We start from the raw sequence: 27,123 nt of genomic DNA on the forward strand, positions 1-27,123 counted from the left end.
TCCTGAGTAGTTTCCGGCGTGACCACCTGGCCGGGTTATTCGGCACTGAGCTCCGGCTCAGGGTAATGCCTAAAGACTTTGTAGATCCACTGTGTGTAGAAGGGCACGTTGATGAAAATGGCGGGCCGATTGGCGCGAGCACAGCCTCGGCCGTGGACGCTCACGCCGATCACGACCTTGATCTCACCATCCTGACACACCAAAGGGCCGCCGTAATCCCTCTGTGGGGGTGGATGAATTAAATCAATGCGTTTCCTGAGCTTTAGTGAGCAAAGACAAACATTTGAGATTTTACAAAAATCTTGCAGCAAATTAATAGTATGTTTCAAAAAGTATAAAGACTGAGATGATGATGAGCTTGCCCTTGGACCGTTTGCCATCTAATTGAAGATTATTTCATTGTTGTGCATTTTATGATGGACTTGATGCCACTTGATATTTGCGACAGGAACTTGGGTCTTGATTGAAAGGTTAACTCGCGAGGCTCTTTTCTGACTTGTGCAGAGTTCTTGATTTTCTCCTACTAAAATGCCAAATATCAAAGTTTACTTTTCTCGTATTAAAAGCAAGCGAAATGTGTTTTCGTGGTTGCTAGAGATGTAGCAAAAATCTCCAAACACACGAAACCACAAAAGCTTAAGGCTTTGGGTTGCTGATGAAATGTAGTGCAATGAACAGCTCCTCCACTTTATTTGAAACTCCCAGCATTAAGTCCAAACATTTGCTCAAGATTTAGATCTGTGAAAGCAAAGCGAGGAACCGAGAGCGGAAAGATTTGCTTCGATGCACACGGGGAACAATTATTGTATCTCAGAGAACCGAGCGAGTATGAACGGGGGCTTTACCTCACACACGCCCTCATTCCTGCGACCTCCCGCGCAGATTTTGCTGTTGGTGATGTGCAGGCTTCCCCGGTGCAGCTCTCCGCACCGTTCGTTGCTCACGATGGGAAGGTTGACTGCCTTCAGGATGTCGTCATAGCCTGTACCTGAGGAAGTCAAAAGCACAAATTTGAAAAGTTGACCTGCCAAAGTAACGAAGTGATATGATTTTATTTATTTTTTGTTTTATGTTAAACAAAAATAATAAAGTAAAGTTAGTTAAAAATTATAAATGGATAAATAATGTAGAAATACCTTTGGTCTCTCCCCATCCGTACATTTTACAAAGTGTTCCTTCAGGAATAGAGCAGCCGTCCACTGGCAGCTGAATGGTGTGCACATTGTCAGCGGGGCGTGCAGGCCTGCAACAAAATAGAGTAAGCACAGTCAGCGTTTTGTGCACCTCTATATATGATCTCTAACTTGCGGCAAGTGTCACTCACTTTGAGAGTCTTAGCAGGGCCAAACTGGAACCTTCAGGACCGCATATCACCTGTGCTATGCGCACTTCTTGTTTCGTGGCCCAATCAGCTGGGTCTGCGATATTGGTCACCCCCAGCCATACCCGATACTCATTCAGATCAGGAACGCTGAGGTACAATGGAAGAGTTAGGTTGGCAAAACACCAACATAAAAACAAAAACTGAAGTTACAAATGTACCACGAGGAGAAGCACTGTCTGTCTGTGAGTACCCACTCCTCTCGTACCAGCGAACCCCCACACCAGTGCGTCGATCTGCAAAGAATCCCCAAAGAAATCAATTAAATCAATTAGATTGATCAAAGTATATCCGGCAGATTAATGCCTGTGATATTTAGAGTTGCTTCAAATGATGTTTTCAAAGCAGTTGCATGGAATATTAATGATGGTGTTTAATAAGTTCCCAGAGAGCTGCGTGCCCTTCAGGAGTGTGGAAAAATGTGTGGATTATTAAAGAGTCGGCCGTACCCTTTTTGTATGCTGACCATCCAGCTGCCGGCTGACACGTGCAACGGACCTCCGCCAACGATTCGGGCCCTCTTATGGACGAAACACCCCACGGAGGACAGTTCACCTGTGCACGCGTGCAAATAGAAATACAGGCGGACCTTACATTTCAATGCAATTACCGGCAGGGCTATTCAAGGCTGGGGTTAACATTAAAAATGAATAAATGACAAATATCGCACTAAACTAAGAACATAGTAAAAGAACTTGGTAAAAAATAATTAAATATGTCCAGAATTAAATGCTGCTACTATCCTAACTCCCGGTGTATGAGATTTATCTCTGGGGGGGCAGTACAATGATATCATGAAGACACAATCGAAGAAGACTTTCACAACTACTGTAAGTGTCTCTCAACTTCTGTAATTGTAGTCATTTTTCTCGGAGGATGACAAAAAGATGCAAACATGGAAATTATAGCGAGTGCCGATTGTTAATGGATTTCCTTGTACCGCACAAAAAGCTGGGCTCCACAAACAGGTTAAATGTTACGCTACTTCCAGTTAACACACCTACATGTACTGACAAACACACACATTTTCATATTGCAAACTGCAACAAGTGCACATGAAATGGATGACCATTTTTTCCGGTTTGTCATTAACTCTGAATCAGGCAAAGGCAGATTGATGAGCTGCCTTAGACACTCACCTACTGGAATGGTGTTCTGGGATGCATCACCTGCACAGAGCACAGGAGACAAAAAAATGGGGTCAGCCAGGATTAACCGATACCAATAAGAGAGGAAGGGATGCACAAGAAGGTTGCATTTACTGTGGGTCAAATGTCACAGCCAACAGGGACCTTCAATTTGTCATGTGTGGCGAACAGGATCATATAATGGCTGTGTGAATTTTCCACTCAACAGCAAAATTGTATCACTAGTTTGTATTCTGTGTCTGTACATACGTATACCAGCCACGACAAGTCGTGTTACTTTCTACCAAAAACAAGTTCCCACCCAAGCAAACAATGAATCCTACTTCCTTGACATTGTTACCACACTTAGCTAATGTCACCTCTATTGTGGGTTATTCATTATTAGTTAAGTAATAGGAAAACAGACCATAGGTAGATTTTTAACACAAACAGTATCATTCAAAAGAACCACTTAATGGTGGACTAAGCTTTTTTAAAATGTGTGCTAATATGCTAGCTTTTAGGAAACAATTACCACAAATTTGTCAAAGGAGCCCATTGTTCTCAAGTGCACACTTACATGGTTTCACGTTGCAGTAGTCCCAACGAATGGCAGAATTGTTGGTGTAACACCACGGTCCGTGTTTGTCATTATCAGGGTTTCTGCAGTAGTTTTTTTCAAGGCCTGCGACTGTCATTCCCCTCTCGCCACTATAAAACAACAAAGGACTCTATAACAAATCAATACTGAGCTCAAAAACTAAACACATTTAATTAATTTTTCACATTTGGTAGTAAGCAGTCTGATGCATTTCTTTGAAAGTCCCATGGAAATGGTGATAAAAAAATTACCACAATCTACTTGGCAATTTTCATTTGTCTTTTCGGGCATGGTTCCTTGAGACTTTTTCGCAGTTCTATTCATGATGGATATGCCTACCAACTGTCAGGTTGCTAGGTGATTTTTTTTGTTTCGTTCCGACCTTGTGGAGTTATTAGAGTTAAATGTTTAATGGTGAGTCATCAAACTTTGACCCTGCAATAAAACTTTTTTTTGAACAAGTTTAGTTTTTGAAGGACCTCTCCAATTAAATAAAGCGACCTTGACATAACCGAAACAGAAAAGTGCTTCCAGACATTGCTCTGTTACAATATTTTCTGTGAATCTACCCATACTCGACGGATCTATCAATGTTCATGTTTGTAAGGGAAACGATTTAAAAAGGCTGAATTCTCAAATACGCTTGTAAAACTGAAAAAAGTAAAAACGTATTCAAAAATGGAAAAGCCCTCGGCCTGGCCTGAAAATAATGACACAATTAAAAGAATGTCAAGACAACCTTTGCACCCTTTTGCTCAGGCTCTAAAAGAAGATATGTAATAAAAACAGACTTCCTGGCGATTGAGTTCCTATAAAAGCTGAACAAATGCATGCAGATAGGATCTGGCCAGTGGAAGTACACAGCTGTGTAGGCTCTCTGTCCTGCGGGACAAGATAAGGAGGTGATGCACGGAGAAATTACTCACATAAACAGCCACCTACACTCTTTGACACATGATTCTGCCTCACTAAAATTCCTCCATGCTCGTCCATACAGGAACACCACAGTAAGTTTTGACAAATGAGCTCTTATCACGTATCTCAAAGTATGAGCTTAGCAGCCAATTCTCTGGGTGACTCCCTAAACCTAGACCTCTGAACCCCTCTGGGCGGGAGCCAGGGAGTGCATCGGAATGACTTTGAGGTGCTGCCTGGAGGAGGGACACAAGGTCAGAGGTGAGGAGTGAGGTGGATTGCCCCTATCAGGATTTATACTCAGGTCATCGCTAGGGGAAGTGTCTCCAAGGGTGTTGAGAAGCTATGAAGGGGGTATTATAGTAAAATGAATATTTACTGCATGGAGGATGTGTAAGAAACACTTTCTGCTCTATGGACTCAAGTATTGGGACACTCAGCTGGTTACACTTAATGGTTGTGAAAATGGCTGAAGGATCTGAATTACAAAAGGCAAAAACTTAATTGCTCATGCAAGACGACGAGGAACCGGATCATTAACAGAGTGCACCCAGCACTCCATCAACCTCATTGGTTAAATTAATTCAAAATAAATTATTTTTTTATTTTTTTCTGAAAGGAGTAGATGCAAGCAGACAATGAGAGGTGGGATGGAAAATTAATCTCTTATGCTCAACATTTTCAAAACGCAACAAAAATATTTTTGCAGAATATTTTCTAGTCTGTAATGCAGTTTTGGCCATATTACCATATTACCAGTGAGTGATATAACTCCTTACCACTCTGCATTTCCGTGCATCTGGGTCATTTCAGCGTAGGCCTTATGTCGAAATTTGTGCCGCGTTTTCCCAGAGCAGTTTTGGGGTGCACCATCCCATTTTTCAAAGCTTATGTACACAGGGTTGGCACATACCAAGTGCAACTGGCTCCATGATCTTGAGGTTAATTAAATCCAACAAAACATGGCTTTCATGTGGTTGCTTTCCTCCAATTCATCAATGCAATCACTATTAAGACGAAGTGCCTCTCCCACTAGCACTTTCAATTCCATCACTTAAATTCATTTTACATTGGCGGGCATCTCCCAAAATCGTAATTTAGTGACCTCAATTTGGGATCTTTGTAAATCAGACCATTAGGGTTGCTTGTAGCTCAGTCCACTCATCTGGAACGTTTTTTGACAACATGTTGGACTGTGCATGTTGTAGCTCATCCAAAATGTGTTCTTCCACACCAAACTCCTCTGAGCATTGACCTTGTTTTGTGCACTGGGACAGGCTGGAACAGATGTTCCGTCCCCTGAACCAAAACAGTTTTTAAGGTTGCTTGGATTTATTTTTATTATTATTTTTTTGTCTATATGTGCTCTGTGACTGACGAATGAACAGTTCTTAGTGTACATCTCGCCTCAAAGTCAGCTGGGACAAAGTCCAGTTCAATGATGCAATCATGGAATTATTTTTCTTCATCCAGAAGTATAAATTCATCAAATTCTTTAGTTTTTTGCGAGAAGAAAATAGCAATGTTGATTAAAGGATCCATGGCAATTTAAGACCTCGGCATTACGGATTTGATGCTGAAGAAGTGTCATTTTTCATTGCAACTGAGGCCTTTATTTTTGGAAAATCAAATTTAAGTCTTGGTAAGTTTCTGCAGATACCCTGCCAAACTGTTCACCACAAAAGTTGGAAGCTTAAATTGCTCACTATGAAGAAATAAGACTGAGGGCCAACTAATTTTGTTAAAGCCACGATTTGTGTGCTTTTTTTTCCTGGGTCGCTGCCCTTTTTGATGAGCTCCTAGACTGGCTGCTGATGTCTATGTAAAGCAACGATGCAAGCGCTATAGAGCTTATCATTGTGTTTGTAAACAATAAGCGGCAGGGTACTAACGAGTGTCAGAAAGGAAACGACTATTGCTTACAAAAGAAAAACAGGCAAAAACATGCTGTGTTTGAAGTTGCACTGCCAGATGTCCAAAAGTCTTACGTTTATTATGGAAAAAATAAATACAGGAAAATGAATCCAGCTGAATGTGTTAGAAAGGAGGTCAAATGGAGTGTCCAAAATAGTTTTAAAGAGAATTACTAGCAGATATTTCTCAGGGGACAGACTCGGAACCAGACTGCCATTATCATCAGTGTCTTGCTTCAAAGCAGTTTTCTTTACATAAGATTTTTTTTTTTCGTGAACACTTCACACATTCAAACTGGTGCAGTAGAAGAAGGCTCAAATCAACATTTAAGCATTTTAAATGTTTTCTCAAATGCTCATACTGTCATATGACATTAATGGTACAGTCTGTGTCTTGCTACCAAGAAGTATGTGACAAAATGGTGAAAGGATTTGTATAAATGGATTTTTGGGTTGAATGCAGTGAGCTGACCTGTTGCTGTGCTCGTCCCAGGGAGAGCAAGGCAGATTGGATCTCGTCCTTGACCGTTCCCCTCGATATTTCTCTCCAAAGCCTTCATAGCAATCTGAATTAAACAACAAAAGAAAGAGGATGAAGCTAAGCGAGCCTCAAATACGGTTATATAAATGTGAATTTACTTCGAAATATTGCATTTCTGTTCAAAAGGGTGGAATGGAAATCAAGAGTCTGCATTAAAATAATTAATGTTGCTAGATGGTCTGGTTGCATTTATGTAAGAGGTTTTGTGAACCTTCTTGTTAAAGCTGAATCCAAGAAATGAAAAAGAGAACTCAGAGCTCTTTTTTTTGTGTGTCTTGTTATTTTTGAATAATTATATGTCTCATTGACACAAACGCAACATGCACCAGGAAAGTGAGGCATTAAAAATGAGAGGTGTTCCCAATGGTTTGCCTCTCACTTCTTATGACATATTTTATGACATAAAATCTTGATTACTCTGTAATGCAGATCCTACCACAAACTACCTTCAAAGTAACCTTCATTGTCACTTTAGTACACAACAAAATTGGAATATCTATAGTAGTTTCAGTTTCTGTATTTGGAAGATCTCACGGGAATATTTTCTGGCCGTATAGCACCACACGCACTTTATATCCACAAGAATCATACCAGACAGCTTTAATCCATTTACACCATCAGCCTATGTTTATGTGAGACGTGGTGGCGAGGCCTTCCCACACTCCTATAGCTGCCCACAGGGACATGGTGAAAATACATCTCCAATCGTGTGCGTGTGATTTGCACTTTGAGTTGGGCAAAGCACAAGTCTTATTGTGAGAAAAGGAATCCAGCCGCTGCTATTTTAGAGTGCAAAGCCAGTCTCTCACCAGGCTTGTTTTGGGAGCCGCATTGAGGGATGTTGGTGCAGAACATGGTGCGCACTCTCGGGTCCGTTGTGAAGCACCATGGGAATTCTTGGCCATCTGGATTCCGGCAATAGTTTTCTCTCAAATCCCTTGAAAGCAAAAAGAAATGTACAGAGAATAAGAAAGACTGCTCACCCCTGTTCTAGTGCCAGATTTTTGTGATTACATAAATAAAGGGAAGGTTTAGCAAGAAAAGTCATTGTTTTCCTACATTAATGTGGCCCATAGCTTCTAGATATGGTTGCATGTGTGAACACCCACCATCCTAACCCATAGCCCAGCCATGAAGATGGGATTGTCACATGTGCTATCAGCCAGTAATCGCCAGAAATTACTGTGGCAGTTTTGTTATTTCATGCAGCATGAATTTCCATGTGGTTGGTTAATTCTGAACACAGCCACATTCCCACTAATAAGAGAGCGTGCACACTTGTGCGACCACATCATCTCAGTTGTTTATTTTCACTTCTCTCAAAAAACTGGGTTGCATTTGTTTATTAATCACATTAATGGTGGAAAAGATTTATTGTGGTCTCCTTTTTTATATCACAAAGATCTGCCTTTTGAGCATGAGTATGTAGACTTTTGAGACTATCATTGGCACTGAGTGAGTGAGTGAGTGAGTGAGTGAGTGAGTGAGTGAGTGAGTGAGTGAGTGAGTGAGTGAGTGAGTCAAGGAGTGAGTGAAGGAATGAGTGAAGGAGTGAGGGAAGGAGTGAGTGAAGGATGGATGGACGAACACACAGATGGACGAAAAGACTCACTTGCAAGTGTACGCCTGCGGAATGAAAGAGTGGTTGTGGGGGTACTGCGAGTCCCAGCGTTGGCAGGTGAGCCCAGTGGGGGTCATGTCCACCGTCCCCCTATAAGCTTCTCCTTTGTCCTGGTAGCACTCACTGGTTTCCACCACAGTTCTTTTTAGAGGCGATTCTGCAGAGGCAAAACCCTCTGGCCTTCAGTAATCATACTTTCATAGCAGTCTATATAGTATATAAGTGGTCATGTTTTTGTAATGTGGGAGGAAACTGGGAATGCGACGGTGCCGCAAGAAAACAGTCCAACAAATGACAAATGATACAAATTAAAAAACGTATTTTTCCATGTTGGACACTAAAGAGATATAGATCATAAAAAAGGAATTTGTGTGACTAATTGTACTGCAATTTGCACAGAGAAGCAATGATACGCGTCGCAATAAAAGCTTATCTGACAAAAGTCGAGATGAGAGATAAGATGGGGGAGAGCGTGAGAATTAAAGAGGAGAGAATGTTCCCAGGGTGCAGCAAATTATGAAATGAGTCCACGATTCACCAAAATAGGCCCACCCGGAAAACCCCAAACACCTATTGCTATTCTGCACCTGCATCAACATCAAATCCCAGAAACTCACAATTGTTTAGGGTCCAGGAGCTCTGAATTCTCCTCCGCTTTTCACCCGTGCGACTTAAACAAAGCTGCAGTTTATCTGTGGATTTCCCCCATCACAGGAGATTCACATTCTTGTCTATTAAGATCAGCAAAATCGAGTTTACGCTCCATAAATTTTGCATTCGTTTTTATGTTGAGGTGTGATGAGAATGTGACATATTTCCATGTGTTCTGCCGTCCCTGAGCACAATGAGCACAAACTATTGAGCAACTCACAGACAGATCGACAGATCAGAGGCATAGATTCTTTATCCTTTGGGAAGAATTATTAATATTACTGCAGCTTACCAGGGGAGTAAGCTCATCTCTGTTATATTATAATAGCCCAGCTAGCCAAGACACGTACGCTACAATACAAAGCACTCTGTCTTTTTGAGATACTAAACTGTACTGCCATTTTTAGGTTAAAATGTGAACTCCATATAATGAGCCCATGTTGGTATAAATCCCAAATTAATTTAGTTCTTTTTATTGGCCCTTAAAATGAATTTGAAGCAACTTTTATATGTAAAAAAAAAAATGCATATACGTATATATTTCAAATGTTGACAGAGAAAAGAACACTGTGCTCCCTTACTCTCGCTGCCTTGTTTTCATTAAGACTCACTGGGTCGTAAACTCGCTCCGTTTACAACAAACCTCCATATCACAGACAGCGAGGAGGCGGGTGATGATTTTTTTTATTTTTTTTTTAAAGGCAGGAAAAACATGAGGGGGTAGAAAAAGGGGGAGGCCAGGGACGCTGAACCACTGGTTACTTTGCATGGACGAGTGCCATCCTAGTAAACACGGTGCCAAGAAAGCGGATGACTGCGCACCACTACACTGAGTTCACAAAGGACTCATCGCTGTTTAACAGGTCACTTTTGAACACATCAGCATGGGTGAAAAATGAGGCCGAGGGTTCCGATCAAGTCCACCACATCATTTGTGGCCCACTAAAACAAATCAAGCGTTTTTTGTTGTTATAATAGAATTTTCACTTTTTCATGAATACTATAAGCTTATTTTACTTCCAAGTGTGTGCATTTGACTTATTTGTTGACTTTTGAGAAACATCACCAGCTGAAAGGATCTTCACTGCGATGCTTGGCAAGTTGATATTTCCTCCACGTTCCAGCACGACAGTCTCGCTTTCATATTTTTGCTCCCATAATTATGTTTTATCATCTCACAATGAGATCACAAATGGAGCAATAAGAGGCAAAACGATTAAGAGGCCTTAGCATTCCCTCTTTCATGTTGAATCCTCAAAATGAGCATGATACTTTGATGCCATATTCCACATTAGATGGCAGAGGTCGCAACAAAAAAAAAAAAAAATCACAATATACCCTTACCCATCTGTCTAGGGTAACTATTTCCAATCAGGGCTCATCATGTTCTGCTTCAAGCCAAAATGCCCACTTTCCTACTTTCTGTTATGGAAGACATATCCACCCAATTCAATGTCAATTGTTGAAACTAACTCTCCAGTCAAATGAGCTATGACCCCTAAAATGCATATATAAATTTTTACCAGGATAAAAACGCTTATTAAAAAAAAAAAAAAAAAATGCCATTGTAACATTATGCACCGTTTGAACATTTAATATGGTGTTTTTTTTTTATGTCGTACCGCATGGGGTGACCATATAACACCGGCAGTGCAAGTCTCACACTTTAATCAATAAAATAAACACAAATTATTATATTACCACAAATTTTGATAGCGCAGTACTCCCAGCTTGTGTTTGGGTCGGTGGTGAAGCACCAGGGCCTCTGGCGTCCGTCTGGATTCCTGCAGTAGTTATCATCAAGGCCCTTGTCAGGATACCTAATGCGAAACATACGTCACTAAGGCATGACATCATTGGACTTGATAGAAAACACTGTGTCAAAGAATGATTGAAAAAGTAAAAGGGAGAAAAAGCACTCATATCAAATGTCTTATTTGCATGGAAGTGTTTCCATGAAACTTCCATGTTTCCTTCCAGGACCGCTTTTTAACCAATCAATTAATCTAGCAGCCGATTGCAAGACCCGTTGCTAACTTCATCAGTCCACTGAAGGAATGACCTAGTTTACGCAAACACTATGATTTCATTTGTTTTGCTGTCTAGTCTCCTGTCTGGATGTTACTCACATATTCCTCCTGCCTCCACAAACATGACACAAAATCAGGAAGTAAAATTTAAGAACTCCCTTCTGAAAAACGTTACGCTTCAGAATCTAAACTGGGTTTACCGGGAAGTCAGAGCAATTAATCAGAATGAAAAGTTTTCCCAGCAAATCACTGCTAAAAACACAACGTGAGTCCCAACTGGGAGATGTAAGTACACTGAGCCGAGTGCAGCACATGCACGTGACATGACTCGAAAAGGAGACGTGGCAGGCATTTGTTCTCACAAATTGAAACAGTTCCCAGGTGTACAAAGCAAACTGGCTTAATTCAACAAAGCATTAAGTGACTTTACAGAGCACTTTAGCAAAACTCTTTCTTTGGAGAGTTTTAGATAATCAGACGCTCCCACCAAGCTGAAGTAGGAACAGTCAATGTTGTCATGTAACCTAATTAACAGTTTTAGTGTGCGTGTCACCTGTCAGGTTGGTACAGATGCTTGTGTGGCTCCTCCAGATCCCAGCGTTGGCATTCCTTTCCACTCTCCGTGTGGTCCATGGGTCCTCTGTAGTCCTCCCCGTTACAATGTATGCACTCCACTATACAAGCGTGACACGTACAATAAAATCAACACTCTTTAGAGAACTAATTGAAACAAAATGAGAAACGGTTAATTCATCACTAAAATGAACTGTTTTATTTAATCATTTTCCATCAATTTTAATCTCATTTACCTCATCTAATGGCCCATCTGTCTGTCTTAAAATTCAAATGTGACTCTTGAGCACAAAGACTTTACGATTTATGGCCTCTAGGAAAACTAAATAACATTTAATTGCAAAAATATTAGATCACTACGGTATTTTCTAGGTTGCGCAACCTTTTTTTTAATAAAACACCTCTGTTTCTATGGGATGGATTTGACTACGACCCCCCCCCCACACACACACACACACACACTTCTAAGCATGAAGGTGCCGATTCCTTTCATGTAGGAAAAGCTCCGATTTGTTGCACACCGACTGCTACATGCTTTCTACTGTCAACAACACGGCGTGTGCAGATTAGAGGCAGATGTCTGCGGCAGAGCGCGTTTTTACACAATGAACTGCATGCGTGCGATACTTTCGCAAGCGAGCTGTGCGCTCTTTGAGGCGAGCATGTTTCCTATTAAACAAGGGTGTCAAACTTGTTTTCAATCGCTGCCCATGGTAGTTATGGTTGCCCTCAAAGTAGGGTTTCAAAACAGAGGTAGGGCTTCGAATTAGGGTTTCAAGTTTTGGGTTTCAAACAAGGTTAAGTATTATATATAAAGTTATGGTTAGAGCAAAGTAGTGTTTGAAGGGTGAGTTTCAAGCCTTTTTAAGGTATCGAGGGTGTTTCAAATGAGGGTTTCAAATTTGGATTAGAGTTACAACAAAGTGTAAGCATTTCAATAATATTTCAAAACCAAGATTAAAAGTAAGGTCTCAAGACGGGGTTATAATTTTAAATGAGGAGTTTCAGCCAGGGTTCCAAATAAAGATTTTAAGGCAAGGCTACAGGATAAAATGAGCATTTGAAAACTTGCTTACCATATTAAACCAGAATTAGTTTCAAACGAGGGCCAGGATTGGGGTTTCAAATTAGGTACTTCAAACCCAAACTCTTTTTCAATTGTGCTTGACATCACCCTATCCACCCTAACATGTGTTTGTGCATGTGGCCTACCCTGAGAGCATTGCGGTATTCCACACTCCTGGTGTCTGTGGCGCGGGTCGGTGGTAAAGCACCACGGTCCATCAGTGGAGTTGTCGGGGTTTCGACAGTAGTTCTCCCTCAGGTCCTTCTTGTTGAAGCGGCTGGACGTGAATCTGTTGGGAGCAGAGCAGCCGTTATGCAAACACGCGCCACATGTGCAGAGACCATCTGCAAGCTTTTTGTAGGTAGCGTGTGGAGAGCGGTTTTTGGGAAAAGAAAAACAAATACATTCATGACCACAGCGATTGTTGTCCCGAGCGGTCAGTGTCCTCCCAGTGTGAGCGGAATTGATGCAGAGTCATCGCCGTGACTTAATGAGATTGCATCACATGTCGAAGAATCAGAGGTGGCAAACAGTCACACTTAAACCGGAAAGGACCATAAAGCACCAACACCATCCATCCATCTAACCTGGACACGATCATAAAACTATGTAACATACACAACTTCAGTTGGTTCAAATTGCTTAATACACAAAAATCAAAAACAGTAAAAAGCACAGATACCTAAAAAAAATCCATTTTAGCGCAGCACCAAAGTGCAGTATTTGTAATTGGTTACTTCCTACCACTGAAAACAATCTACTCTAAGTGTTCCATGAGGCCATAGCAGGGAGAAATGTAAATAATCGCCAATGATGACTCTGACTCACATATTCTCCATCAGGACCGCACATGGCCTGAGCCTCCAGAGAGCCACACTGTGAGCCAAGTTGGGTTTTTCCAAGTGATGACTGAAAGACAATCTCTGAACTGGTGGCTCTTTGGAAAAATGTATCCAAATGCCATCTGGATAGGTCAGTAAAATGTCTTTCTTGACTGTTTTAGTACCGTTCCGACATGAAAGAAACAATTACCTCGTATAGCGACCCAAGAATACGTGGTCACATGAAGGGGTATACTGTGAATATTCACCTGTGTTGGACATCCCATTCCGAAACTCAATCATCAACACAGGGTGCTGACAGCGCCTGTCACCCGCAAAAACATCACCAAGTGTGGCTGCTGTCAAGCTACCAAAGTAAATTGGTGAGGTCTGGACGCCACGACGTAATATAAACATCGATTGCTCTACGCTATTATAGTTAATTGCCCAAGGGGGGGTGGCCATCACGTGGTTCGAGCATCCTGGAAATACAACGGCCGTTTAGAAAAATCCAAGCATTTTCCCCAAGTTTCCCGATGGCCACGACATCTCTGGTCTCAAAGCAGAAAATACACCATAAATACACCGTAATAGCCATACTAGTTTCATAATAGGTGTGTCCAGCGTCCTCCCATGTTAAGCTGAAGTCAAAGTTGAAAGTTATTATTATCCTCTGTATCCAAACAGGAACAATTGCCAACTTTTGTTTTTTTATCAGTGGCTCGCTGGATGCAATGCTCCAACAGTCTCAATTGATGACGCGTTTGAACTTGGTTTTGTTATTTTAGGTATTTTCCCTTGGGCCAAACCACCTACCTCCACTGCAACTAGGCTCTTATACTGAACACAAGCATAGAATCCCTTTTGATGACTCACCTGTGTTTTAAAGACTTTCACCATAGCACAGTGGAGAAACAATGTTTTACTCCTTGCATGACTAAAAGCTTCTTTAATGGGCTTGTTATATTTTTACAGGGCATCCGATTAGAAAAATGGTGCTTTATCTGGAAATGTAACTCTGTGGGGAGGTACCTCCAGCTTCACCCTATGCTGTTATGTAGATATAATCCTCTTTACAGACGCTCATATTTGGGTAAACAGAAAGCCTGCAGCAAGAACTGACGTTTGCACTTTAGATGAAGCACTGCACCCCGGGTGCTCCTACGCTCTTACTGTATATTGTGCACATAAGAATGCATCGCAGCCGACGGCTACTGACTAATTGCATCACTAACAAGACAAAACAAATACAAGTGTATAAATCTACATAAAATGGTTCTTACTTGTGTTCATGAGGAATAGGGGAAATCCAAGCCTGGCACTGGATCCCACTAACTGTCGCTGACCTTCGACCCCTGTAGCTCTCACCGGTACCCGTGATGCACTCACGAACGTGGTCTGAAAAAAAAAAAAAAAAAAAGAATCGGAATATTTACAATCTTGCTTTAATGAGTCAAATGTGTTTGCATGAAGACTTTCCACATGTGTTGGGCATTTAAAGTTGTTTGTAGGGCGAGAGGAATTTCCATCGTTTACACAAAAGGTCGCGTAATAACACAAAATGATGCATAATGTGCTGCGACACAATAAACAACGACATCGGTCCTTGCCCTTCCCTTGTTTACCTCTTAAGGGAAGATGTCTTTACAAGGCTAAAATACCTCTGGGTTGTTGTTGTTTTTGCCCATTTCAGCCAACAATAGCAACTTTGTGTGGGATCGTCACCTTTCTTTTGATACAGTTGGACGTTCAAGTCGTGTTGCGTCTGGGCAACGGGTGAGTTGCGGTCAAAAGACAGCCACTGGCATTTCCTGTTTTGGTAATCATAGAGGAACGCTCTGGACACAAATAAACAAACGAGACAGTGAGAAGGAAAAAAAAAAAAAAGTGGCAAAGTGAAGCATACAGGCAACATTCCACTCAATTACCCTAATAAAAGGAGCCTGCTAAACTTGAAAAATACCTTAGTGAGAAAATTTGAAAAACAAGGCCCTCTTGAAATGGTTTTGTTCTTTTATTATCATTAGGAACTGGCCAAATTATTTTAGGCCTGTCTTGGAGACATGTGAAAATTAACTTTTGATATGGTTACAAATCCAAAAATCCTTTCCCCGCCAAAGCTAGTTTCACTTAGAACCATGACATTTGATGGGCATGTTTATCATGAATAGATGCAGAAAAAATTCTCAAGCTGCCACATCCAAAACAACAGACGTTTTTTTGTATGAAGAGGTAATTGAGGGTCTATTCGACCATATCTGCAGGTGCATAAGAAGACATTTTCCAAACTATATTTTTCCATTGCTACCGTATTATGTATTGTACACACAGAAGTGGCGTTAAATTGGGACGAATTTCAATCGTTGTCATTACGGGCGGATTGTGCATTGCAGTTTGGTGACTCTCCATAAAACTACAAAACTCTCGTTTAATCTCTGAATGGTGCAATAGAAAACTTGTTTGTTTGAAGAATACTAAACCCACAAAAAAGACATGCCACTCCATTTTATGGTCATTTTGTCTATTTCCAGTGGAACTTCAAATGGGATTTTTTTTCCCAATTGCTATGAAAAATATTACTTTTTGTCATCAATTATGGATAAAGCATTGTGGGAAACTTTGATGACTCGCCAGGAAACATGAAATTCAAATGTAATCAATTTGAAGTCTTTGAAAATTCTGCTTCAAAAGCCAGTTTGACTTTGTAACATAAACATTTGGCCTATCATGAGAAGATGCATTCAAAAATCGGACAAACCCTTGCATAAAAAGACACAAAAAGTCTGACGTTTTGTTATGAAGTTGAAAGACTTGTCCATAACGTCCGCACTTTCAGTGGCAATACAACAGCATTTCATTGTAGGCCTTACCTGCAGGTGAAAGGGAGTTTTCTGTTGCGGCTGCAGGTTCGAGCACACTTGGCCATGCCGACCTTCCGGCTTTTGGTCAAAAGGGAGGGGCTTGAGGATGTGACAACCAGGCGCACGCCATCAGTCCTCTGGTAGTCCTGCAGTGCATTTCTTCGGCCCTCTGATACAAAGACACCTCATAAAATATGCATTGGACAACGGACAAGTGGTCAGGACAGGCAGCAAACAGGGCTAGATGGGTCAATACACAGGCCGGGTCAGTAATGGGAGTCAGGCAGACCGGGAGCAGTGAGCGAACAAGCGGCATCTTGGGACAGACTGACAAGGGAGTGACGAGATAGCGGGTTTTGAATAGGAAGGTTGATTAGCGGGTGGCAGGTGTGGATGAATAACTTGATGGGAAGGGTGTGGCTATGAGCGATTGAGGTCAATGTTGATAGTGAGTTACGGATGCTGCAGGCGTATTGAAACTTTGTTTTATGTTTAATGTTGTCGTCACAGATTGTAATGATGTGGGTCATAGAGTGAAATGTTCTTAATAGTAAGCCACTTAAATTTACATCATATTTGGTCGGCAAGTGTTCAAAATGGACCATGGACACATTATTATGATGAGACAGTCGAACCACAAATGGACGTGGATGACACATCCAACTGTTGTAGCATGTTGCAATTTAGTGTACGTGCCAGATTTATATTTGCGAAATGCAGTGACTGATCACAGCTTTAAACCAGTACGAGGACAAGCGGTTCATGAAATAGATGAGTGGATATGAACCATAAACAGCTGTGTAGACGTACAGTCACTATTTATTTATTTATTTATGTATTTATTTATTTATTTATCTATTCATTCATTCATTCATTCATTTATTTATTTATTTATTTATTTATTTATTTATGTATTTATTTATTTATCTATTTATTTATTTATTTATGTATTTATTTATTTGTTTGTTTGTTTGTTTATTCATATATTTAGTTGTTTCTTTGTTTGTTTATGTATTAATCGATCATCCATTCATCCATTCATCTATTCATTCATTATTTCATTCATTATTTCATTCATTCATTCATTCATTCATTCATTCATTCATAAGAACTTGTCATTACGTCAGGGACGCAAACTGAAGAGGGATCCACCCTGTCGTAGTCACCAGCCAGTTTCAGTACACATATTGAAAAACAAGTATTCAGATACCCATTGATGACTATGTTTTTATGTTGAAATAAATTCACTTGTGTGTCACTACTCAATGTGTCATTGCCACACACACTGAGGGCCTATAATATATAGCAGTGTCTGAAGATACCAGGGTCTTGGCTTATGGATTTTTCTGATACGTGTTTAGCAGATGTTTTTTTCTTGTTCTTCGGACACCAGTATCCTTTAAGTTGAAGAACAATATCATTGAAGAACAATAATGGCTGTAATGCATTCATGAACTGCCAATAAACCCATCAGAAATAGGAAGAACAATGCATTAGGTAGAGTTGTTTTTTTGTGCATGCATTTTTTTGTATAAATATAATTTGTGGCACACATTTTTGGACTGTGTGTTTTATGCAGTACGATATTGTTGAGTGTATTTTTTCTATATATTTAAAAAAACGTGCATTCAAAGAGGCAAAAATGTGTGGGATGTAACAGATTCATTGCTTTCTCATTAATTTTAAAGAAGAATGTGATTTACAATATGTGAGTCTTAGGATACGATCATGGTCATGGAATTAATTAAACCCATTTTAAGGCAACACTATATTTTTTTTATCTGATTAAAAGAATATTAATACCACCTCGGTGACCCCTTGACCGCCAATGAGCATTACTGCCACCTGCAGCTCAGATGAAGCTAAAATGACACAATAACCAAGGGTCCATTTGATATAACCTCATCAAAACTGAGGAACTTTATATCATATTTGGTGCATTGGGAAAATTCAAGTACTCCTTAAATACCAAAATTAACTTGATAAAAATAAAACTGTGGTTTACGCAAAATACTAACTTGGCAACAATACAATAGCATTGTGGAACATAAATCTATTTGAATTGTATTCTTAGCCCAACAACATGGTTGCTTGTCATATTGGAATGTTTCCATAAATCAGGAAACAAAAGACAAACAATTTGGTAGCAGTATGTTGAAAATGTTGGCAAAAAATATACGATGACAATAAATTACAACAACAAAAACTTTTTAAATCATGAAAGAGTTGTTGTTTGCTCATCAAACATTTTATTGTGACAGACTCGTCCTTAATTAAACCTTAACTAATATAGAGTAAGTCATGTAATCCGAGGTTTCTACCAACACATGCATGGATACGCGCGCGCGCACAATAATGATGACGCATGCAAATCAATGACACAAAGCAGTCAAGACGAGTCATAACTTAGGTTCCCCCGCTCACGCAAACACGAACGCGCACGCAAGTGCCTTCTTGTGCGTCTACGAAGACGCATTTAACGTGCGCAAGGTACAAATTGACAATCGTCAAGCAGTCACGTGCGGAATTTATGGACCATTACAGCAAGGATTCAGGGTAAAAATCTCTCTGCACAAATGCAGCGGAATTGTTCTTATCAGCTCGGCTGGAGGATCACTGAATAATTTCACTTGGTCGTGCGCCACGGCAAGAAAAAACAACCCACGGTCAAACTTACCTGAGTAGGACAGCACGGAGAGAGTCAGCAGTAGCTTGTAAATCCACATCACAATCCACGTTTCATGAACCAAACAAAAAAACTCAGCAATGAGAAAGAAAAGAGCTCAAAGTACAAGAGGAGTCCGACGCTCACTGGAAGATGTTGCTTCAACCACTGCGCAGAGGATGCGTCTCCTCTCCTCCAAGTATTTCTTCCTCGGCTCCTCCACCCCCTCCTCCTCATCATCATCACCCCTCCCTCTACCTCTCGCGCCCACCCCATTAACTTCTTATTTCGACCTTCTTAATCCTTAACTGAAAAGTCATATTGAAGTTACAAAACACCAGTCCCCATCATCGCATAATTATTTTTGAAAGCAACAACAATTTCCCCACAGATTTATTGGAACACCAAAATTCTTGCTCAAAGTTAAAATAACTCAATGACAAATAAGCAACATAAGGACTCACAATTTCACATTTTATGGGCAGAATTTGTCGGGCACAATATTTTTTTTGCCACAATTGAATAAAAACAGCACTTTAAGGACTGTCAACTTCCTAAATGTGTTTACACTACAGCTTGTCTTTCAGTTGGTCCTGATAAGAAGTAAGGTGGTTATAGTGAGGGTGATGGGGGTGCGTCCTGGATGAAAACATCCTAATACCTGATGAGTGCCATCTCTATCTCCAGTGATGACAGTGTGAGATAGGAAATGACCTTAGTATGTCCCCCAGACATCGCACCCAGGGTTTCCATAGCTTCCGTGAACTCGCAGGCTAAGTGCCAATCATATATTTACAAAATCAAAGTGATGGATGGATGGATGGATGGATGGATGGATGGATGGATGGATGGATGGATGGATGGATGGATGGATGGATGGATGGATGGATGGATGGATGGATGGATGGATGGATGGATGGATGGATGGATGGATGGATGGATGGATGGATGGATGGAGGTGGAGACTTCTCAAGTTCCCCCTTGTTCAAGTGACTAATGTTCTGCTGCTTACTGAAAGTAGTCGCTGGCCGTAATAAACAAGTGTGCATGAGTCACACACTTTCACCACAGTGTCTCCTTATGTCTTCAATATTTAAAGTAACAGACCACAAATGAGTTTACAGATTTTGCAGAGATGCTTTTGCGTTTCATGCTATAGACCAGACCTGAGCAAACGACAAGCGAGAAACTGTAACTTTGAGTACTTTGTGTTTATCGCCTATCGGAAAAAAAGGATAAACTGGAATACACATTACCCGAAGAGGTAAAAATACAGATTTAGCAAATTTTAAAAAATGGTCAATACTAACTAGACAGACAGCAGTATCACGGGAATCTACTGTAGCAGCCTTCATTTTGTAACTTTGGGACAGCAGGGGCCTTTTAAGTGTTAGAGTATAAAAGGACTCCTGCTAATGAACCTTTTCTTGTGCTTTATTGTGTGTGTGTGTGTGTGTGTGTGTGTGTGTGTGTGTGTGTGTGTGTGTGTGTGTGTGTGTGTGTGTGTGCGTGCGTGCGTGTGTGTTTAGGTTCGTGATGACAGTAGACGCAGATGCAGTAAACACAGATACGCCGTGTTAAGAGATCCTGTCGCTTAAAACAAACACACGCTTCCTGTTGTCCGGGCGCGAGATTGAGGCCGCTGCTCGTAATTGAGGTCTGCTGACAGTTACGGTAAGATGAATCAAACACATGCACACAGACTCTTCCCCCACAAGTATTTTGTGACATAACTTGTGTCACATTATATTTCCCTTTTGTTTTGCAGGAGGCATAATATTTAAAAATGAAACTATCCGTCAAAAAATGGATTTTCATTCTGTTATAGTTCACTTTTGTGCACCGATTGTCAAAGTGTCACTTGTGATCCTTGCGTCATCAATCACAGATAACCAGCAGGAAAAAAAAGCCATCCATCATTTAGGTAGCATTTAAAATTCAACAATGTTGTCCTGGGAGTAACTTTTTTCATGTCATACAGTCATGTCATGGACAGAAACGTCAAAATTTCAGCCTTTGTCCGCCTTGCTCTTGTGTTTATGGGCGTTGACGTAAACGGAGCGGGCAGAATGTGGGAGGAACAATTAGTGGATTTTGCGTATCCCTGCAAAGCCATAACTGTTTAAAAAGCACATCCTTTGGCCCCTGCACCATCAGCACGGCGTCACATGCATCGTCATTGTGAAGCCCACTCTGCGTACAGCTGCCTTCAAAACTACACTGGGAACTGGAAGTATCATTTATGAAATAAATAAATAAATCGGTCATGTTTACATGTGCATTTAATGGAATGGTATAGAGAAAAGGAAATGTTTGCCTCTATTGTTTTGCTGTTAGTTTATTTTCCCTGTAAAGCTTCCGTCATTTCTCTTTGGGCTTGTTTATAATAAGAGCTGGAAATACATTTGTAAACTTGAAATTGCCTCACACTGGGAATTTGAAAACTGAATGAAGGACCTGAGGACAATAGTGCTGGTGAATAAGTGATGCTCAAACAGTAAGTCCCTTGACATCAATGCAATTGGATGTGCTCAAATACATTTCTTTATCAGACTTGTTTTATTATTCATTTGCAATGAATAAAAACAAAGCATTCGTCATAAATATAACACATGGGTGGGCCCACTTTTTGTGTTCAAGGGCCACATGAGTCTTAAAACAGTTGCTGACCAGTAGGTCTTAAATGTCCGACCGAAATCCCTGGCAGTGACCTAAAACAAAGACAAACACCATCCTAACCCTGCAACTGGGCTGCAACTGAGTGTGTGTGTGTGTGTATGTGTGCGTTGAAAAGATTCGAAAGATAGGCATGATAAGAAAAGCAGCCCGAGGACATGAGCGCCACGATGAAAACAGTGAGCGCTAACCTGTGCTTCCTCATTTCTCGCACATCTGCAAACAGTCAACGTTGTGTTGTCTGCCACTCGCTGCTAATTCGCCCCCATATGACTCATGACTGTGAGAGGCCCTTGAGGCATCATTCAGGGTTACTTCACTATATCAAGCTTGTCATACACACTACTGAAAATGTCTCTCACACAATGCTGAAATGCTCTCATACATACAGCTGAAATACTCTCACATTCACTATTGTTTCGCGTTCGTACGCCTTACTGAAACTCTATGTATGAGTGAGCTGCTCACTACATGCTACTAAAACGCTCTCATAGAACTAAAATGCTGCCATACATAACACTGATAATCTCTTGCACACACTGTGCTCTCACTTGCATTCCTGGAAATGCTCTAATAAACCACTAAAACACTCTCATGCTTATAAAGATAATGCTCACACCATGCAACTGAAATACTCTCACACACTACTGAAATGCTCTCACACTACTGAATTGCTCTCACAGGCACTACTCAAACGCTTTTGCACAGGCTGCTCTCAGTTAAAACAGAAATGCTCTCATGCACAGTATTAAAATGCTCTTGTACATACTACTAAAATGCTTACACACACACACACACGCACGCACGCACACGTGCACGCACGCACGCACACACATACCACAAAAACCGTTTCACATACACTCATTCACACAACTTAAACATTCGCTGACTGCTGAAACTTTCTAACACACACTATGAGATTTTTCTCTCACATAAAATTGAATCACACTTTCACTCAGTTTGGTTTCGTAACATTGACCATTGGAACACTTTCACACACAAGAGAAAATTGTTTCGTACATCATGACACACTCGTATGACACAATATACAAAAACATATGTTTCAATAGTGAGTGTGTAAGCTTTTTAGCAGTACATGTAAGCAATTCTTTAAGTGCATCAGTGTTTCAGACCTGTGTGAGGGCAAAAATGGTCAGACGTGTAAGAGTATTCAGTGTTTGAGTGTTTCCACTAGGTGGATGAGAGCGGTTCAGTTGCAGGAGTGAAAGGCAACCCTGAGTTTTGTCCCTGAGGGCCCTCATATACGGCGGGCTGCATGCACATGAAAAAAAATCCTGCAAGTATGCTTCATCCAACGTGTGTCCATGTCAGAACTCATACTTTTAATGAACCTGTTGATGGCCAAATTGGCTTAGTGGCTTTGGAGCACAGCTGAGTGATTTGCCAGACATCCAGTAACATAAAACATGAATAAACACACACTCACAGACAAACACTCTGAAAATATTTTGAACCATACTGTCTTGATGAATTAGGTTGAGTTTTCTGTTGACAAGCTCTCATTGTTAAACCCTGCTGAATAAATAGAAACACCAAGTCAAGCCTAAAACAATAAAAACTGAAACCAAAAGAAAACAAATCCCAAATCAATTCCCACGATACAAGACATTCACTTTGCACTATATTGCATACAGCCTGATCAAATATTCTCTTATGCAAACATAATCCAGCAAAAGACAAATTTGTGATTCTCAACATAAACATTGAGCATTTATTCGATTCTGCATATGTGTTACTATCATGCAGCAATACAATTGAATTGACTTCTTTTTTTTGTTTGTCAAGCATCAGTATACCTTTACGATTTAACTGATGTGATGGTGTCCACTTTCAAACCATCAAGGTCATCTAGTATAATACCCATCAAAATATGTATTAAAATCAAAGTCAAACAAACACATACTCGCTTGGCCACATATTACAGGAAAGAGCACAGGCTTTGATTCTCAAACCATAAACATGACTACAATATTGTGTGGTGTCTTCTTGCAGTGTGTGAGTGTGTGTTGCGTAATTGCTAACACTTCCAGGTGAATTTTCTCAAAGCAACACAGTCCTGCCTTCCATGTGGTCTTAATTTGTGGATTTAGTGTGGAGCCTGAGACATATTAAGGCATTGGTTCTCAAATTGAGGTCAGCTAATGTAGCCCTGTTGTTAGTGGAAGCAGTGCAGGTCACCTACAATTAATGGGCAAATATTTCCTACAACATACAAATATTGCAGTAGAAATGTGGCGCTTAGTGGTACACAAAGTGTTTCAAGCACATACTATCCCTTGGCTTTACAAATAAATACATAAAACTGCACTCCTAATGAATAAAACAACAAGCGCATTCAAGATGCATTGAGTTAAGCGGCCACTGAAGTCATCAACATTTCCGACTCAATCTTCTTTAACGATTATTGTTTTTCTGTCCCATCAGTAACCCTATTGAGTTTCCAGACTGATCTGAGGAAGATAATGGAGGAAGCTGAGGTCAAAGGTGAGATCCATGGGCCGGGTGGCCTATTTGATTCGTCAGTGCTTTGCCAGGAGATCTGTGAACGTAGGAACTTGATTGATTTTTCACGTAGAGTTCTTGTAGTCTCAGAAGTGATGAATGGAATTGAACATGACAGGTACTTGCGTGCAACATCCACCAGTGTTAATTAATAATACAAAATATGTCATTGTGAATTTGAACGCAGCAAAAATAGTCTGCAGCACTGAAGAAGAGACAAAACAAAGCATGCCAATTAAAGTTTTCATGCGCTCTCTTGTGAGCAGATTTCAGGGAAGTTTATCCACACTCGGGTTGATTGCCCGCGGGCGGGGTCAAAAGGCCAAGGCCACTGAGAGCGTTGCTACTAAATTTAGACTCGCACCATCGCTGTGTTGCACTGCAGATAGCGTTTGTTAGTGTAATCTCCAGCGAGGCATATTTTATTACAAAATAGTGCTGATGAACTTTTCAAAGTTGGAGGTTAAGCATGGCGTGTGTTTATCCGTGCTCATTTTGCTGGAATCAGCATCAGTCGCGTGTGTCACTTCCTGCAATTAGAGGAACAAACTGAGAAAAAAAGACACTTTTTTTGACCTATGCGGCAGTGAGTCACGGGGCTTAAGCTTCTGAGTGAAGTGTTCTCTTTTGAGCGGGCCAACATTGTGCTTAAAATAAGGACAGCGCAGAAAGAGAGAAAAAAAGAAGTTACTGATGCAGAGGAACATAAAAGTCTATTAGACTGTTTTTGACATTGAACAAATCAAATGCACTGTATGAGTCACGGCACCACTGGCCCAATTTGTCCATTACGTGTCATTGTTGATGAGTTCCTGCTGTTGTGTAGCCATCAATTATTACTCCACATCAGGTCAACAGTGTCGAAGTTTGGCTTTGAATCTGAGTTGTGGACATCATGTGTGGCGTTTGCCTGTTCTTCCCGTGCTTGCGAAGGTTTCTCCAGATATTTCCTCCCATATTGCCAAAACTTGCACGCTAGGCTCTTGAAGACTAAATTGTCCATAGGTGCCAAATTTAGAATGACATTTTAGTTTAGTTTGCTTTTAACTTGTCTTGATTTGTTTGCTATGTAAAGTGGTCAGCATGACGTCAACTATGGTTGAAGTTGAGTTTGTTTTTTTCAACAGGAATTAAGAACATTTCCTAACATTCTTGCAGCCTACTAGAATTAGGTTGAACAAAGAATGATTTTTATCCGTCATCATGAACATGCTCAATCAAGGAAATGCAGTTCACTGCCAGGCTTTGATTATTGTGCTCTTGAGCTAATTAAAACTTCCATATATTTGTGTTATCAGTAGAGATTTTGGGATGTTTCACTGCACCCTTCTTTGAGCCAAGAGACCGCTTTCCCCGCGTCTGTAACTCCTTAAGTCAGGCATGTTAAAGGCTTTGACCTCATCCCCCGTTTACAAGGGTATCACCTTACGAGATGCCTTCAAGGTGATCACGAGAGAGCAAACGTACAGAGACCTCCCTGTCTGACACGTCTCCAAAAGAAACAAACTCAGGGACAACAGCCCTTGATGCTATTTGCTGCGGCGATTGGCACGGCTGTAAACACAAATGGCCTTAAACACAAATGCGGTGGTGGCAAATAACAGGATTAGAGAGCAGACTTCCGCTAAAGTTGGAAATTGTGGTCTAATGGTCTATCGCACTGAGGATCTGAGGATGTACAATCCGCAGAAATTATATGGCACGCCAAAGGGAGTAAAAAAGAGCCAGTATAACTGCAGTTCAAAAATGTTTAACAGAAATTCTTACGACAGTTACATTGTTATTTTAAGACAGAGATGCATTTTCTTAATTTTCACAAAACATTTCCCTGGTGTCCTAATAACTTTCCCTCTTTTTAATCGTTTGATTAACTGTCTTGATGCATTAAGGTAATGACTAACAGATTCCCGTCGGTGTCGTTTTATCACTTTGGATTTGACTCCACGGCTTTTGAGTAGAAGATCAAGATGAGAAAAAATATGCTCGCTTTCAAGGGTGTTTATGAATTAAGAACATCAACAACACTAAAATGTGATGTGACGTGAGGTGCTTTCAACAATTAAAAAAGGCCAGACAAGGCCATAACAACACAACACTTTTATTGTGAATATATTTGCACAATAATTAACACCATGTTATAAATATTTTCAATCCTTTCTGTTATCTTTCTCTTTTATACAGTAAATAGTGTACAAATGTATACAAAAAGTTATTCGGGCTATAGTCAAGTTCCACAAAAAGAGTAAATAATGTACAGTATTAAAGCACAATCAGATATGGAGGAGGGGAGAAGGGGAGTCTGCCCCCCCCCCCCCCGTATAAACACACGTCAACACTTTGATAAACAGGCATCAGCTGCACACCTGGCACCGGCAGCGCAACACGAAGGCAAGGTGGAGAGAACTTGAACCTCAGAAGGCATGCACGTGGTGACCATGATGCTGATTAAAACGGAGAGGTAAGGCAATGCTGGATGATCACTCATTCTTTGTCCTCTCATGTTCTCTCCAGCAGGCCCTGATGCCGACCGCGGGGGCGCTCGAAACACAATAAACAAAAAAAGCTCAACCCGGGAACTTTGCAGCGTTTTCGACGCGCAGGCCTGAAGCCAGCGTCTGCTTCACAGCACTTTTAAGAGAGCGACACAAAGAGGAAACAAGCAGGAAGAGGGCAGGGAAAACAAAGACAGTCATGTTTGATGTTGAGCTCATTCACAAGTCATCTTGGCTCCTGAGTCAGGTGTTACAGAGAAAAAGCAGAAAGCAAATTCAGCAAAATGTTGGAGCGTGAATTGGAGTCTGCTTTTGGCTGAGGTGGATGCAGGAAGAAAGTGCATTCTCATCAATCCTTCATGTTTTGGCCCTTAACACGCTTTCACAAGAATTTCGTAGGAAATTGCACATAAGCACTGTTCAACTACATCCCAGCAAAATGACATTTTGCTTGACATTGTGCTATGAAATCACCAAAAAACCTTTTGGTATAATTGTTCCAGTGCAGAATTTACACAATAAAAAATGAGAAGATTTTCGTAAGAATTTACTCATTTCACTCCAGTCCTGTACGTGGCAGTGGTGCACATTACAGAGCAAGTTCCGTCTGGGATGGATAGCTCACTTTGCTTCGAGGCTGACAAATCTAATTTCAGAGTAGATTGA

At 40.7% G+C, this 27,123-nt stretch overlaps 1 protein-coding gene and 1 long non-coding RNA gene across 2 annotated transcripts in view; one reads left to right on the top strand and one right to left on the bottom strand.

The window, feature by feature from the left end:
* Window positions 1-18,954, bottom strand: part of hgfb (hepatocyte growth factor b) — a 20,374-nt gene extending 1,420 nt beyond the window's left edge. Inside the window, exons 1-18 of the mRNA XM_088379494.1 lie at window positions 18,779-18,954; window positions 16,111-16,270; window positions 14,966-15,078; window positions 14,524-14,638; window positions 12,566-12,708; window positions 11,334-11,454; window positions 10,452-10,570; window positions 8,091-8,256; window positions 7,288-7,415; window positions 6,410-6,503; window positions 3,089-3,219; window positions 2,521-2,550; window positions 1,831-1,936; window positions 1,543-1,617; window positions 1,325-1,471; window positions 1,137-1,243; window positions 846-988; window positions 1-221 (exon numbers count right to left, since the gene is read on the bottom strand). The exon at window positions 1-221 is cut by the window's left edge and continues 1,420 nt beyond it. Of these exons, the coding sequence (XP_088235620.1) occupies window positions 36-221; window positions 846-988; window positions 1,137-1,243; window positions 1,325-1,471; window positions 1,543-1,617; window positions 1,831-1,936; window positions 2,521-2,550; window positions 3,089-3,219; window positions 6,410-6,503; window positions 7,288-7,415; window positions 8,091-8,256; window positions 10,452-10,570; window positions 11,334-11,454; window positions 12,566-12,708; window positions 14,524-14,638; window positions 14,966-15,078; window positions 16,111-16,270; window positions 18,779-18,827 (2,133 nt within the window). The 5' untranslated portion in view covers window positions 18,828-18,954 and the 3' untranslated portion in view covers window positions 1-35. The remainder of the gene's footprint in view (window positions 222-845; window positions 989-1,136; window positions 1,244-1,324; window positions 1,472-1,542; window positions 1,618-1,830; window positions 1,937-2,520; window positions 2,551-3,088; window positions 3,220-6,409; window positions 6,504-7,287; window positions 7,416-8,090; window positions 8,257-10,451; window positions 10,571-11,333; window positions 11,455-12,565; window positions 12,709-14,523; window positions 14,639-14,965; window positions 15,079-16,110; window positions 16,271-18,778) is intronic.
* A 1,336-nt stretch (window positions 18,955-20,290) lies between these two features.
* On the top strand, window positions 20,291-26,951 carry LOC148396262 (uncharacterized). Its single transcript, XR_015859064.1, has 3 exons — window positions 20,291-20,440; window positions 23,888-23,947; window positions 26,477-26,951. It is a non-coding gene; the product is annotated as an uncharacterized LOC148396262 (long non-coding RNA).
* The last annotated feature ends 172 nt before the right edge of the window (window positions 26,952-27,123 follow it).

This window comes from Syngnathus floridae, chromosome 6, assembly GCF_059516105.1.
Source record: "Syngnathus floridae isolate MCC-2025c chromosome 6, RoL_Sflo_1.0, whole genome shotgun sequence".
Lineage (NCBI taxonomy): Eukaryota > Metazoa > Chordata > Actinopteri > Syngnathiformes > Syngnathidae > Syngnathus > Syngnathus floridae.